This window comes from Pygocentrus nattereri, chromosome 21 (genome assembly GCF_015220715.1).
Source record: "Pygocentrus nattereri isolate fPygNat1 chromosome 21, fPygNat1.pri, whole genome shotgun sequence".
Classification (NCBI taxonomy): Eukaryota; Metazoa; Chordata; class Actinopteri; order Characiformes; family Serrasalmidae; genus Pygocentrus; species Pygocentrus nattereri.
In genome coordinates, this window is record NC_051231.1 from 33,265,049 (window position 1) to 33,278,071 (window position 13,023).

At 42.7% G+C, this 13,023-nt stretch overlaps 1 protein-coding gene across 1 annotated transcript in view; it reads left to right on the forward strand.

Moving 5' to 3' along the window:
* cacna2d2b (calcium channel, voltage-dependent, alpha 2/delta subunit 2b) overlaps positions 1–13,023 on the forward strand; it is a 95,659-nt gene that overhangs the window by 54,513 nt on the left and 28,123 nt on the right. Inside the window, exons 12-18 of the mRNA XM_017724807.2 lie at positions 2,257–2,367; positions 3,645–3,723; positions 5,987–6,036; positions 8,777–8,866; positions 11,581–11,646; positions 12,309–12,383; positions 12,477–12,551. Of these exons, the coding sequence (XP_017580296.1) occupies positions 2,257–2,367; positions 3,645–3,723; positions 5,987–6,036; positions 8,777–8,866; positions 11,581–11,646; positions 12,309–12,383; positions 12,477–12,551 (546 nt within the window). The remainder of the gene's footprint in view (positions 1–2,256; positions 2,368–3,644; positions 3,724–5,986; positions 6,037–8,776; positions 8,867–11,580; positions 11,647–12,308; positions 12,384–12,476; positions 12,552–13,023) is intronic.

Here is a 13,023-nt window from a genome sequence, read left to right on the forward strand (position 1 = left end):
TGGACCCCTCACTCCCCCCATCACTCAGCGTGATGCTAGTCAGCGCAGGCGTCTGTTAGCTGACAGAACAGGTCTGGTGGTTCTCTTCCGAGCGCGTTGAGGTGTCCAATGATAGTTGCGTTAGCGGCAGTTTGAAAAGATGTGGTGGAGCTTCACGCTCAGAGGAAGCCTGTGATGGTCTTCACCCTCCTGGCGCTGGTGGTATCCTGTAATTGAGGGAGTCCTAACTAGTGGGTGGAATTGGATGCGACTAAACTGGGGATAAAAGTGTGGAAAAATGCAAAAAAAGAGAAAATGGTTCTGTATAGCATCAAAAAGGGTTCATCTGCTGTTACAAGCTTGACATCGTAACAATAGTAGAACCCTTTTTAGTGCTATATAGAACTACACTGCTCAAAAAAATAAAGGGAACACTCAAATAACACATCTTAGATCTCAATGAATGAAATATTCTCATTGAATACTTTGTTCTGTACAAAGTTGAATGTGCTGACAACAAAATCACAAAAATCATCAATGGAAATCAAATTTATTAACCAATGGAGGCCTGGATTTGAAGTCACACACAAAATTAAAGTGGAAAAACACACGACAGGCTGATCCAACTTTGATGTGATGTCCTTAAAACAAGTCAAAATGAGGCTCAGTATTGTGTGTGGCCTCCACGTGCCTGTATGACCTCCCTACAACGCCTGGTCAGCTCCTGATGAGGTGGCGGATGGTCTCCTGAGGGATCTCCTCCCAGACCTGGACTAAAGCATCCGCCAACTCCTGGACAGTCTGTGGTGCAACGTGGCGTTGGTGGATGGAGCAAGACATGATGTCCCAGATGTGCTCAATCGGATTCAGGTCTGGGGAACGGGCGGGCCGGTCCATAGCTTCAATACCTTCATCTTGAACTGCTGACACACTCCAGCCACATGAGGTCTAGCATTGTCCTGCATTAGGAGGAACCCAGGGCCAACCACACCAGCATATGGTCTCACAAGGGGTCTGAGGATCTCATCTCGGTGCCTAATGGCAGTCAGGCTACCTCTGGTGAGCACATGGAGGGCTGAGCGGCCATCCAAAGAAATGCCACCCCACACCATTACTGACCCACTGCCAAACCGGTCATGCTGAAGGATGTTGTAGGCAGCAGATCGCTCTCCACGGCGTCTCCAGACTCTGTCACGTCTGTCACATGTGCTCAGTGTGAACCTGCTTTCATCTGTGAAGATCACAGGGCGCCAGTGGCGAATTTGCCAATCCTGGTGTTCTCTGGCAAATGCCAAACGTCCTGCACAGTGTTGGGCTGTGAGCACAACCCCCATCTGTGGACGTCGGGCCCTCATACCATCCTCATGGAGTCGGTTTCTAACTGTTTGTGCAGACACATGCACATTTGTGGCCTGCTGGAGGTCATTTTGCAGGGCTCTGGCAGCTCCTCCTGTTCCTCCTTGCACAAAGGCGGAGGTAGCGGTCCTGCTGCTGGGTTGTTGCCCTCCTACGGCCTCCTCCACGTCTCCTGGTGTACTGGCCTGTCTCCTGGTAGCGCCTCCAGGCTCTGGACACTACGCTGACAGACACAGCAAACCTTCTTGCCACAGCTCGCATTGATGTGCCATCCTGGATGAGCTGCACTACCTGAGCCACTTGTGTGGGTTGTAGAGTCCGTCTCCTGCTACCACGAGTGTAAAAGCACCACCAACATTCAAAAGTGACCAAAACATCAGCCAGAAAGCAGAAAGGTACTGAGAAGTGGGCTGTGGTCCCCACCTGCAGAACCACTCCTTTACTGAGTGTGTCTTGCTAATCGCCAATGATTTCCACCTGTTGTCTGTTCCATTTGCACAACAGCTGTGAAATTGATTGTCAATCAGTGTTGCTTCCTAAGTGGACAGTTTGATTTACTTGGAGTTATATTGTGTTGTTTAAGTGTTCCCTTTATTTTTTTGAGCAGTGTATATGCAACACATTGTCCATGAATCTGAATGCAAAGAACCATTTAAGCATGAGATATAATTGATTTTTGGTTGATATTCAATTGATGTAATTGATTCTAAATAGAACCATCCTCTGTGCTAAAGAACCCTCATAGGACCATCTTCTCAAGTGTGTAGCTACGCTGACTTCTCTCTCTCTCTGTCTCTCTCTCTCTCTCTCTCTCTATCCTTCTCTCTCTCTCTCTCTCTCTCTCTCTCTCTCTCTCTCTCTCTCTCTCTCTCTCTCTCTCTCTCTCTCTCTCTCTCTCTCTCTCTGTCTGTCTGTCTGAAGAAGACGAATGTGCCCAGAGCAAACTGCAATAAAATCATCATGCTCTTTACGGACGGTGGTGAGGACAGAGCTCAGGACATTTTTGAGCAGTACAACTGGCCCAACAAGACGGTGAGTGTCCAGCTGTTCTGTGTTCTTTTTCCTGCTCTAACACAGCTGGCTCGGCTCGGCTCGGCTCGGCTCGGCTCATCAGTGCCTGTGCTGGGTCAGAGGCGTTAGAGCAGGACGAGCGCTAAACTGTACTGTTTATGACACTGAGACTGGAACGCACTGATTCCAGTCCTGCAGAGCATCACATGTGTCAGGCTCCAGTCCTCACGGGCCAGAACTCTGCAGACTTCGGCACACGGCCTCGTTAAACACTCCTGATTCAGCTCATTAGCTAATTAGCAAGACCTTCATGAACTGGATTCAGAGCGATAGATGAGGGTAAACTCTAGCGGTGGGAATCTTTAGGCACCTCACGATTCGATTACGATTCAGAGGCCGCGACGCGATTATTAAACGATTATCGATGAGTCTTTTTTTCTCACTGTGACGACGTAGTTGTTCTAAAGTGTTTATAATGATCTGTAATGAATTTACCTCCAATGTCTTTTATTACTAAATCAAATGGAAGTGATGTGGTGAGTGAACTGGAAGACTCATTCACGGCTCTTGTTTGGAGCTCATGAGGAGCTGCTGCCGCTCGTCTGTGATAAGATGCGCTGTTACGGTGAAATAAGGTCCAGTGATGATGGACGTCCACGCAGCATGTTGCAGCCATCCGGCCCGTTTTCTTTAGTGATGTTATAACTCCGGATTTGGTCGTGTTGTAGAATCAGGGGTCACTGTGTCGGTAAAATATCTGCAAGAATATCTGCAAAAATTTAGCTACTTTTAATTTACTTGGAGCTTTTAACAACTTTTAAAAAGTGACTCAAACCCTAAAATGCATGCCTGCTATTACCTTGTGTCTGCGACTGATGATCAGTCAGGTAGTGTTTTCACTACGGATACACTGAAAACTGTAACTGTTCGGAATGTGTAGCTTTAGTCGTTAATAAGAAAACAGATCAAACATTATTCTTCAATAACTGATCATATAATCAGTCGTAATCAATGTGCAGCAAAGCAAACACAGATAAATCAACACAATTACAGACGAATCAACACAATTACAGACGAATGAGCACAATTACAGACGAATCAACACAATTACAGACGAATGAGCACAATTACAGACGAATGAGCACAATTACAGACGAATGAGCACAATTACAGATGAATGATTGGTCAGAATGATGCTGGGTCAGTGTCTCTCAGTGATGACCGCTGCTGTCTGAGTGTCGAGCTGAAGCGCTGTGTAATTTAGCCTCAGTAATGGCGGCTGTTTGACTCTCCTGAAGGTGCGAGTGTTTACGTTCTCCGTGGGGCAGCATAATTATGACGTCACTCCGCTGCAGTGGATCGCATGTGCAAACAAAGGTGAGCTGTGTGTGTGTACTGTTTGTGTGTGTGTGTATTGTTTGTGTGTGTTGTGTCTGTGTGTGTGTTGTGTCTGTGTGTGTGTGTGTATTGTTTGTGTGTGTTGTGCCTGTGTGTGTATTGTGTCTGTGTGTATTGTGTGTGTATTGTGTCTGTGTGTGTGTATTGTGTCTGTGTGTGTGTATTGTGTCTGTGTGTGTGTATTGTTTGTGTGTGTATTGTTTGTGTGTGTAATGTGTCTGTGTGTGTGTATTGTGTGTATTGGGTCTGTGTGTATTGGGTCTGTGTGTATTGTGTCTGTGGGTGTATTGTGTGTGTGTGTGTGTGTGTGTGTGTGTTTGTCTTTAGGAGTCTAAATTTATTACTGTTGATTTTTCTATATGATTACACTACCGTCATATATTTAATTATGCAGAGCAGTGGGTGGCAGAACATTAGAAAATTAGAAAGTGCCTGTTGTTCTTTACATTGTTTGTAAATTTCATGATGAATGGACTAAAAGAAACGGCCCAGAATGACTTGGAAAAATCTCTGGTTCCACTGACTTACATTAAATGTAAAGTATGTTTTTTCCTATATAAACAAATATATATATACACACACACTCACACACACACGTTTTGTTGACTTTTTCTGCGTATTAGAAAAAGTATAAAATATAAAACGTGCTGTAACTTTTGCAAAGTTTTATGTCAAATTCGGCTCATAACCAGTTACTGAAATATATTTAAATATATAAATAGTACATCCTCCATGGAGGGCGTATTTTTAAATTATTTTCACGTAAAAAAGTGTCAACAACATGTAACAAGCTTTAGCATATGACTGCATATACAATATTAATAAAATAAAACAAAAACAGCACGTCAACGAACATTCAGGCCAGTTTCATCTGATTCCTGTCTGCACTTCTGACTTTTTTCCTTTTTCTTCTGTTCTTTTCTCATGATCTGACGTTAAGTCTGAGCTGAAGGTGTAGAATCTGCAATTCGCCCACAGTTCGTTTCAAAGAGCCGAGAGTTCGAAATTCATTAAATTACTTTTCCAATCTGTGACTTAGAACTTATTACTGTGTCATTGTTTATTTTGAATCAGAAATGTTGTTAAAATGTCCTGAATACACAAATGTATCTGTAGGAAATGTAATATCAACAGTAAAAACAATCCACCCAGCGTTTTTGGGTGAGGGTTAGCCTGAGAATTTTGTGTTCCAAAAATGAACATATATGATTTGAATATTGAACTGCCATCTTTAGACGGATGCAGCGCAGAGCACTTTCACAGCTGTAATACACAAACTACCGCTGGAAAACTGTGAGTTATACATCATCACTGATGCAGCATATACTTCAGTGTTAGAGCTGGACCTTCAGTTTCATCCATAAATGTCAAAATTCTGTCAAAACGCCCGGAGAAAACCCACCTCAGTGATGATGCTAACTTCTGCTGGCATCCCTAGGGGTCTAGTAGTTGGGGTTAGGGTTAGTATTCAGTCAGAGACATATCTAGAACTTCAAGAAGACCGACACACTTAAGAATGATGGTTCTTTAAGAGTAAAGAAAATGGTTCTGTACAGACCCATGAACACACAAAGAACCCTTTGAATGATTAAAAGGTCAAAGGGTCTTCAGATTGATGGATCAAACTGAAAACACTTTCATCACATAAAGGGTTCTTTGAGTGTTCATGGTTCTAAATACAATAGAACTATTGAAGAACCATCATTTTTGAGTGTGTAGTTTGGCTCCACCCATTGGAAATCAAACTGTGGTTGATTCCTCTGTGACTTCCTAATTATGTGGTTAGGTAATATAACACATTAGGACTTCTCTTCAGCTCCTGAAGTCCTAACCAGTAGGTGAGCTCGCTTAGCTACATCGACCAAAATACCACAAAGGAAAACAATTCACGGCTGGACAATTTTCCGCTCTGCGTTTTAGGAATTTAACCCTTTTGTTTCCATCCAAAACTTAATTTCACAAGATTAGAGCCTAAAACTCACAGTTTAAACACTGTTGACGAAAAATGAGCTAAAAATTACAGACATGTATTTCTTTCCTTCCCAGAAATCATTAGGCCTCCTCTGAAGGCCTCGGATGCCCAGACAGTTCCCCTCTGATTTGACAATGTGGTGCATGTATTATCTATAGTATCTGCTGTTTGGCATCTACTGGAGGCTACATTAACATTAACAATGCATTGTGGTGAAGGAAGATTTCTCTCTTTTCTCTCTCTCCACCCCCTCCTTTCCTCCTCCTGCAGGTTACTATTTTGAGATCCGCTCCATCTGTGCCATAAGGATTAACACCCAGGTGAGAATCTCACACACACACACACACACACCCACACACCTATTGCTTGTCAGTGCTCAGAGCTCAGATCATTGATATAGGATGTACATTAACATTTATTCATAATTAATCATCATACATGGTTTGTTAATTGTTATCACAGTAATAGTCGCAATACTGACAGCACTAGAGTCTGCAATATGCAAATGAGTCCTCTAACCAGTCACAGTGGCCCGTACTTGTCAGAGCTGCATAAAAACAAACAGATTTGCTTTTGCTTTTAATAACATGATTTCCGTGTTGTTGCTGCATTTATTTTGAACTTGAGCAAGCAGAGCCAAACATTTCAATACTTAATTACTGATTTACTTGGATTAAACTCATCAATAATGAACCCTTTCTGATCTGAAAAACCTCCAACATCCAACAATGAAGGAAGCCTCATGCATATTTTATACAATCAAAGGAAACTGTGTAGCTCAGAGAGTGCTCTGATTCTCAGACTTGCCATTCTGCATAGCAGGTTTGCATTTTGACTTGAAAATACGCTGATTTGTTGCTCTAAACTGCATAAAAATCTGGTGACGCCTGTGAGTTTAGTTGTGTATGTGTAGTACTCACATCTAATACCAAGAGGCAGCAGCATTCAGCCTTCCCAAAAACAAAATAAGAAGAAGATTTCGACCAATCATAGCCGCTTCTCCGTCAGGGTCGCGGGGGGTGCTGGAGCCTATCCCAGCAGTCTTCGGGCGGAAGGCAGGATTAATTCCCCGTGGATGATAAATGCATAATAATGTCAGTCATTTCAAGAGACCGCAAATCGACAGCAACACAAAATGTTTTTTATCTCCATCGACCCTACTCACTCCGCCTGGCTCGTTCCACAAGAGAGGACAGTGCTTTTATTTGAACGAGCTGCTTTAACAGTCCCTGCTACAGGAACCACAAATACTACTTGTTTTTCACACTCAGAACTTCTCCCGTCAGGGTTGCCAAATTAATTTTTTTCCCAAAAATTCCGCTTTTACAAAATTCTGTTTAGTCTGAAAGTGCAGTGTGGGAGGAAATCACACTGTCATGGGATGCGTTTTCTGCTTGGACAGCTTTCTAATTGAACTGCAGAAAAGGGTTTGCAAATGAAAACAAATGGTCTTTTAAATGTATATTGATCCTAATTTGAATAGCTGGCAACCCGTTTCATTTCTGCAAGGCCGCATTCTGGAGGACTGCTACGGCTCGCGTGCTGCCCATTCATGCATACAGCAGCAAGAACATAAACACAGCCACACGCGATGACCACGGCAACAATCCAGAACGTACAACTTTGCGTGTCTGTCCAATCAGAGTGCGCGACAGCGTCTGCACCCTTTCACATTTTTTGATGTATGTGACAAGGTTTGCGACACTCAAGCAGATACAAATTTTCTCTTTTTTACGCCATTTTTTTTGTCGAGCGATGCCTGACGTCTGGACGATAAACTGGACTTTACAGTTAAAATCCTGTTAGGATCCTGTTAGAGATGTGGGAGCTGAAGTTCCTGTTCTCCAGCTTGTTTTGAGAGTTTTCCGTTCCACCTTAAATGGTGTCACAGTTCTGGCACCTGTACAAGCTGCAGCATTTAAGGTGGAACGGAACATTTGATTAAGAAGCTGAGAACAGGAAGCCTGGTTTAGAGATGATTATTCAGCTGCAGACAGTTCGGTTCTTATGAAGGGAATGAAAAGTGCTGATGTCCCTTCATAGCCCGGGGCTACATTTCTGCACACGGTCGGCCTTTTTCATTGCTGCTACTCTGTTGTCATTGTTTCAAATGTAAATTTCGAGGGCCCAAATATTAATGATTCAAGACTTATCTAAGGTTTAGGAGTTTGGAACTGGCCTGTTTACTGCCTCTTTTGCAAAGGTGAGGATGTATTTAAAGAAGGAGACATTTCCTTTCAGTGGCACATTTAAATGTAGCATGTTTGTTTATATCAGTGTACATGTAAAAATAAGTAAATACACTTCAGTATCAGGACCAGATCAAGTATTTTTGAGGTTGTTGAACTGATGATGTGTGCAGGCTCACTGCAGTCAGATTTGAACGCATGCATCTTTGTTGAACAAGTGTTTTTTCTGTGTACCGTGCACATCCTGAGGTGGGCTGGGTATCGTTCAAAAATCGTTGATACCAACATTGATACTTTGACTTTGATACCAATTCCAGCATGATTCCTTCTTTTAAAGAACAAAGTGGGTTGGGCTTAAACCAGAAATGAGTCTGAGGTCCTGAAAGTGGGAGTGTTTACTAACCGAAACCGACTAATCTATAAAACGAATCACTGCAGACTAATCAAGACACGCTTACGCTAAAAATGTGCATTCGGAATGTAAGATAGACAGCCATTCAGCAGTCTAGCTTATGGAACAGGCATTCTTATTGGCTCACAGATGCTGATAAGACTGATTACTTGTTTACTGAAATGCAATATTCTATACTCTGGTTTCTATGGATGTTCTGATGAATCAGGGTTTTCAAGTAATACAACAAAATGCATATTTAAGTTAATGTGCAGTCAAGTCACCAGGTCACATTACTGATTCACAAAAGTGTCTTTAATATATCCGAAAGCGCATCATAGTATTTAATAAATATAATCATAATGCATTTTCTACATGTCGTGAGATCCTGTGCTCTGCTAATTAGGTCCTAAATGTGTGTGTGTGTGTGTGTGTGTGTGTGTGTGTGTGTGTGTGTGTGTGTGTGTGCACGCATTTTAGGAGTATTTGGACGTGCTGGGACGTCCCATGGTCTTGGCTGGGAGAAGTGCCAAGCAGGTGCAGTGGACCAACGTCTATCAGGACGCCCTGGTGAGAGAGTCTCTCTGATTCATTAAACAGTACTCACTCGCCCCTGAGCCGCATTCTGCTGTCTTTGTGACATATGGCCACTGCTGGCCTCGGTTCTACTACAGAGACTTGGACCCTGAGCGATCAGTGTGGAGTGTGGAGTCGTGGAAAACGTATCGATTGTGTTAAAATACAGAAACTGAAAATAATTGCGCGCATGCTGTGAAAGTGAAAGTGTGTTTAAAGCAATCACTAAAATTTTACATGGTTATAGACTGTTTAGTGTCTGGAGTTTGCTTCTTTAGTTTTGCGCATGATAAAATGAATAGAAGGACGTTGCATAGTTAAAATGTTATGATCAGCCAAAATATGATTATGATAACTATTGATCTAAATCAAAACTGTGCACTCAATTCAGGCTGCCACACCTGTTTCACATTTACGGCATTTGGCTGACGCTCTTATACAGATCCACTTACAATTTGATCATTTTACACAGGTAGGTGAAGGTGGTGTTAGGAGTCTTGCCCAAAGACTCTTATTGGTATAGTGTAGGGTGGTTACCCAGGTGGGGGATTGAACCCCAGTCTACAGCGTAGAAGGCAGAGGTGTTACCCACTACACTGACCAACCACAGCTGTACTTTAAACGTTTGTCCTTTTTCTAGATAACAGTGAGTCATACAGTGTCAGGAACCACATAATCAAGTCTTTTAGAGATTCTGAACACCTCCACATGGTTTAAGGCGAGTTTGTGATGATTTAGCACTGTGCTAATTGTTGGGGTATCAGCTTCCATTACTCCAAACATGCCTGAGCTGACTGACTACATTTGTAATAAGGGTGAAGAGTTGGGTAAATATGATTTTATGCCTAAGTATCTCTTGAAATATCAGCAAACTGAAGTAATTATGTTAATTAAAGGGCTAAATATTTCCGTGCTGAATTCCTGTGGTTTACAGACATTCTGCCCAGATGGATTCCTTTCCTCTTCACATATAACACCAACAAAAAAAAACATGGCATGTTGTGTTGGACTCTGTTGGTGTGAGTTTAGTGTTTTTTCCGTTCAGAATGTGGTGGATCTGAAATTAAAATAGTGTCAGAAACTCAAAAAAAGCTGATCTGCTGGGTCACGTAGGCACAGCCTGGCAGTTTGAATTCTCCTCTGAAACACGTCGAGTTTCTCGGAGATGCTGTGTGGGCGACAGTTTGAGATGAAACCGGAGCTGGCTTCACACTCTTCACAGAAAGGCTGGAAGGCTTGTGCTAGCCTTCTCTCACTCTCACACGCTCCGCCATCACACAGCCGAGGAGAGATCTTCAACAAAGGGCTAGCACCCCTGGCATCAGGAGAGAGCTGGGAAAATGAACAAGAAATGTTTCGCTAAATGAAGACAGTTTAAATACTTAATTATGACTAAGAAGTACAGATACTCTCTCCAGCAGGGCTGCCAACGCTGCACTGTGTCGCCACCTTCAAACGACAGCAGTCCGGGAGATTTTTTCCGTGTTACTCTCGGTCATGCCGACTGCATGGCTCCTCTCAAATCTGACCGAGATGGAACGCTGAAAAAGTGCATTCAGCTACAAAATGATCAACTTTCCAAAGGTGATTTTTGAAATGTGTCAACATACAACAGAAGTATTTGCTACCATAAAGCAAATAAGGTTCATCAGACATAGGCTAGCGAATCATTGGCTAATCAGTCAGCTGTCTACTCACAGGTCAAGCAATGACTGGCTAACCATTCATAGGCTAAACAGCTGTAGACTAACCAGTCTTAGGCTAATCAATCACAGGCCACTCAATCATAGGCTAATCAATCGGTTATCCAATCATAGGCCACACAATGACTGGCTAACAAATTACAGTCTAACCAATCATGGACTAACCAATCAATCATGGACTAACCAATCAATCATGGACTAGACAATCATGGACTACCCAATTATGGGCTAAACTTTCACTGGCAAACCAGACACAAGCTATTCAATAAAAGGCTACTCAATTATGAGTTAACGAGCTGAAATCAAAGGCTAACCTTTCATAGGTTCAACTGAACAAAAGTTAACCAATCACACGCTAACAAATCACAGGGTAACAACTCACAGTTCATCTGGGTTGTTCTGTTCACAGCAGTAAACTTGTTGAAGCAAAGACACACGTGTAGTTAATTCACTCTGATTTTAATTCTATATTTTTTAAAGAATCGAAAACCTCTAAAGCTTCAAGGCTTTCATTTTATGATTCTGTGACCAGTTGTTTGAGTTTTAAGGTAAATCCTTGAGAGGTGGCACATAGTTCTCTTCCTTTTACATACCGCATCAAACGGAATGTTTGGTCACGCTGTTTATTGGCAGTACATCTGCTCACACACGCGATGAAAACGGTGCCTACTGTACATTGTTTCCTGAGAGGCTCAGATGGTGATTCACCAAATCTGCACTGTATTCTGTGGCTTTGAGTGCTAATCCAGTGCTGTTTCTCAGGGAGGTTCAGTGGTATCATCATCAGCTTTTAATCCTGACAGATGATTTTGTTTAAATTTGTGTACTAAAAGAGCTGTAGGAGATCGTAATACATCAACTGCAATCATTTGCCACTTTAGCTTATTTATAAAATCCTGCTCCCTCATTGTCTACTACTCGTTTAAGTGCCAAGAAGATATAAGCAACCAGAGTGTGAGTGCAGTAACAGTCAATGGTGTAATGGTGATGTAATGCTCCTGACAGGGTCTTGGGCTGGTGGTGACCGGGACGATGCCCGTCTTTAATCTCTCTATGGATGGAAACTCTCAGGTATTGCTTTATTGTGGGAGCTTTGGAGTCGGTGGCTCTTTGATATAGTCAATGTAACTCATAATAAGTTTCAGCATACCGCAGTGTGTGAGGTGTAAACGGAGAGATCCAGAGGGTTTGGTGTGAAACGGTTCAGACGGCTTTACAGTGGTGGTGATGGGAACCAGGCGTCGCCATGACGACAACACAGATATAGACACTTTATTTACCGTCCAGAACCACCAGAGAACCTACACGAGTCTTCTGAGCTTATATGGAACGTTGATGATGGAAAACAGTGGAAAATCTGGAATAATGAGTTTTCTTTGGGGACTATTTTGCCGCACAGCGCCCTGCATGTCTCCCTCCACCATGAATGGATTTGAAGTTCTCTAAAGTCTCATAAAACAGCGTCTCGGTCATCAGGCAGTGAATTCAGATCCTGTGAGGAGCTTTTAGAGGGAGACGTCTGGTTCCTATCACCACCGCTGTGAACAGTTCTGACTGAGCTTTCAAGAACCAGGCATTTCACACCAAACCGCTCTGAATGACCTTGTCTACACCTTAATGATTTGTGTTGAAACATTAATGGAATTCTCATTCAACTATAACATTGTTTGTCCAGTTTTAATCCATTAGCTTCCATCGTTCTTAGTCAGGCTAACTGTGTTCTGTTTGTGTAGAACCAGCTGATCTTGGGGGTGATGGGTGTAGACGTGCACCTGGATGAACTGAAGAGGCTTGCACCACGTTACAATGTGAGCTTCCCCTCACGCAGTACTCACACTTCACGTTTTAGCCGCATTCTCAGCTGAGAGACAGAATTATTGGCTTTATTTTCCCGTCTGTAGCTCGGGGCCAACGGATACATCTTCGCCATTGACCCAAATGGATACCTGCTCCTGCACCCGAACCTCCAGACCAAGGTATGAAGTGTTTCTTTAATGAAGATTAATGACAGATAAGCCAGAAGAAAGGTGTCTGCCAGTATACGCTGATGGACTCCACTCAGTCTGCTTATGTACTCTGGCTAGCTTGGCTTGTACTGCATTCACTTGATCTGGAGTGGGTGGGGGTAATAGTTGTACTGCAGTCAGCCACTGGAGGGCGTTGGACACCTTTTCGCCTCAGTTTTCCTCCAGTCATGCCTTCCACTCAGATCATATTGTGCTGGAGCAAATTTCTACACACTAGGGTCCAGGATTTTCCTATATGTTCTGTTCCTGGATACTAAATGTCCCAGAATTCAAACATTTTCGTGTTTCTTAAGTTTTTAAGAAGTTTAAGATGCTTGTTTTTGTCTAATCAAATAATTTATTTATAAATAGTGGGTTTGATTGGTTCAGATTTCCCCCATCATAACAGTTTGGGACTAAGCCGCACTACAACGCAGTACCT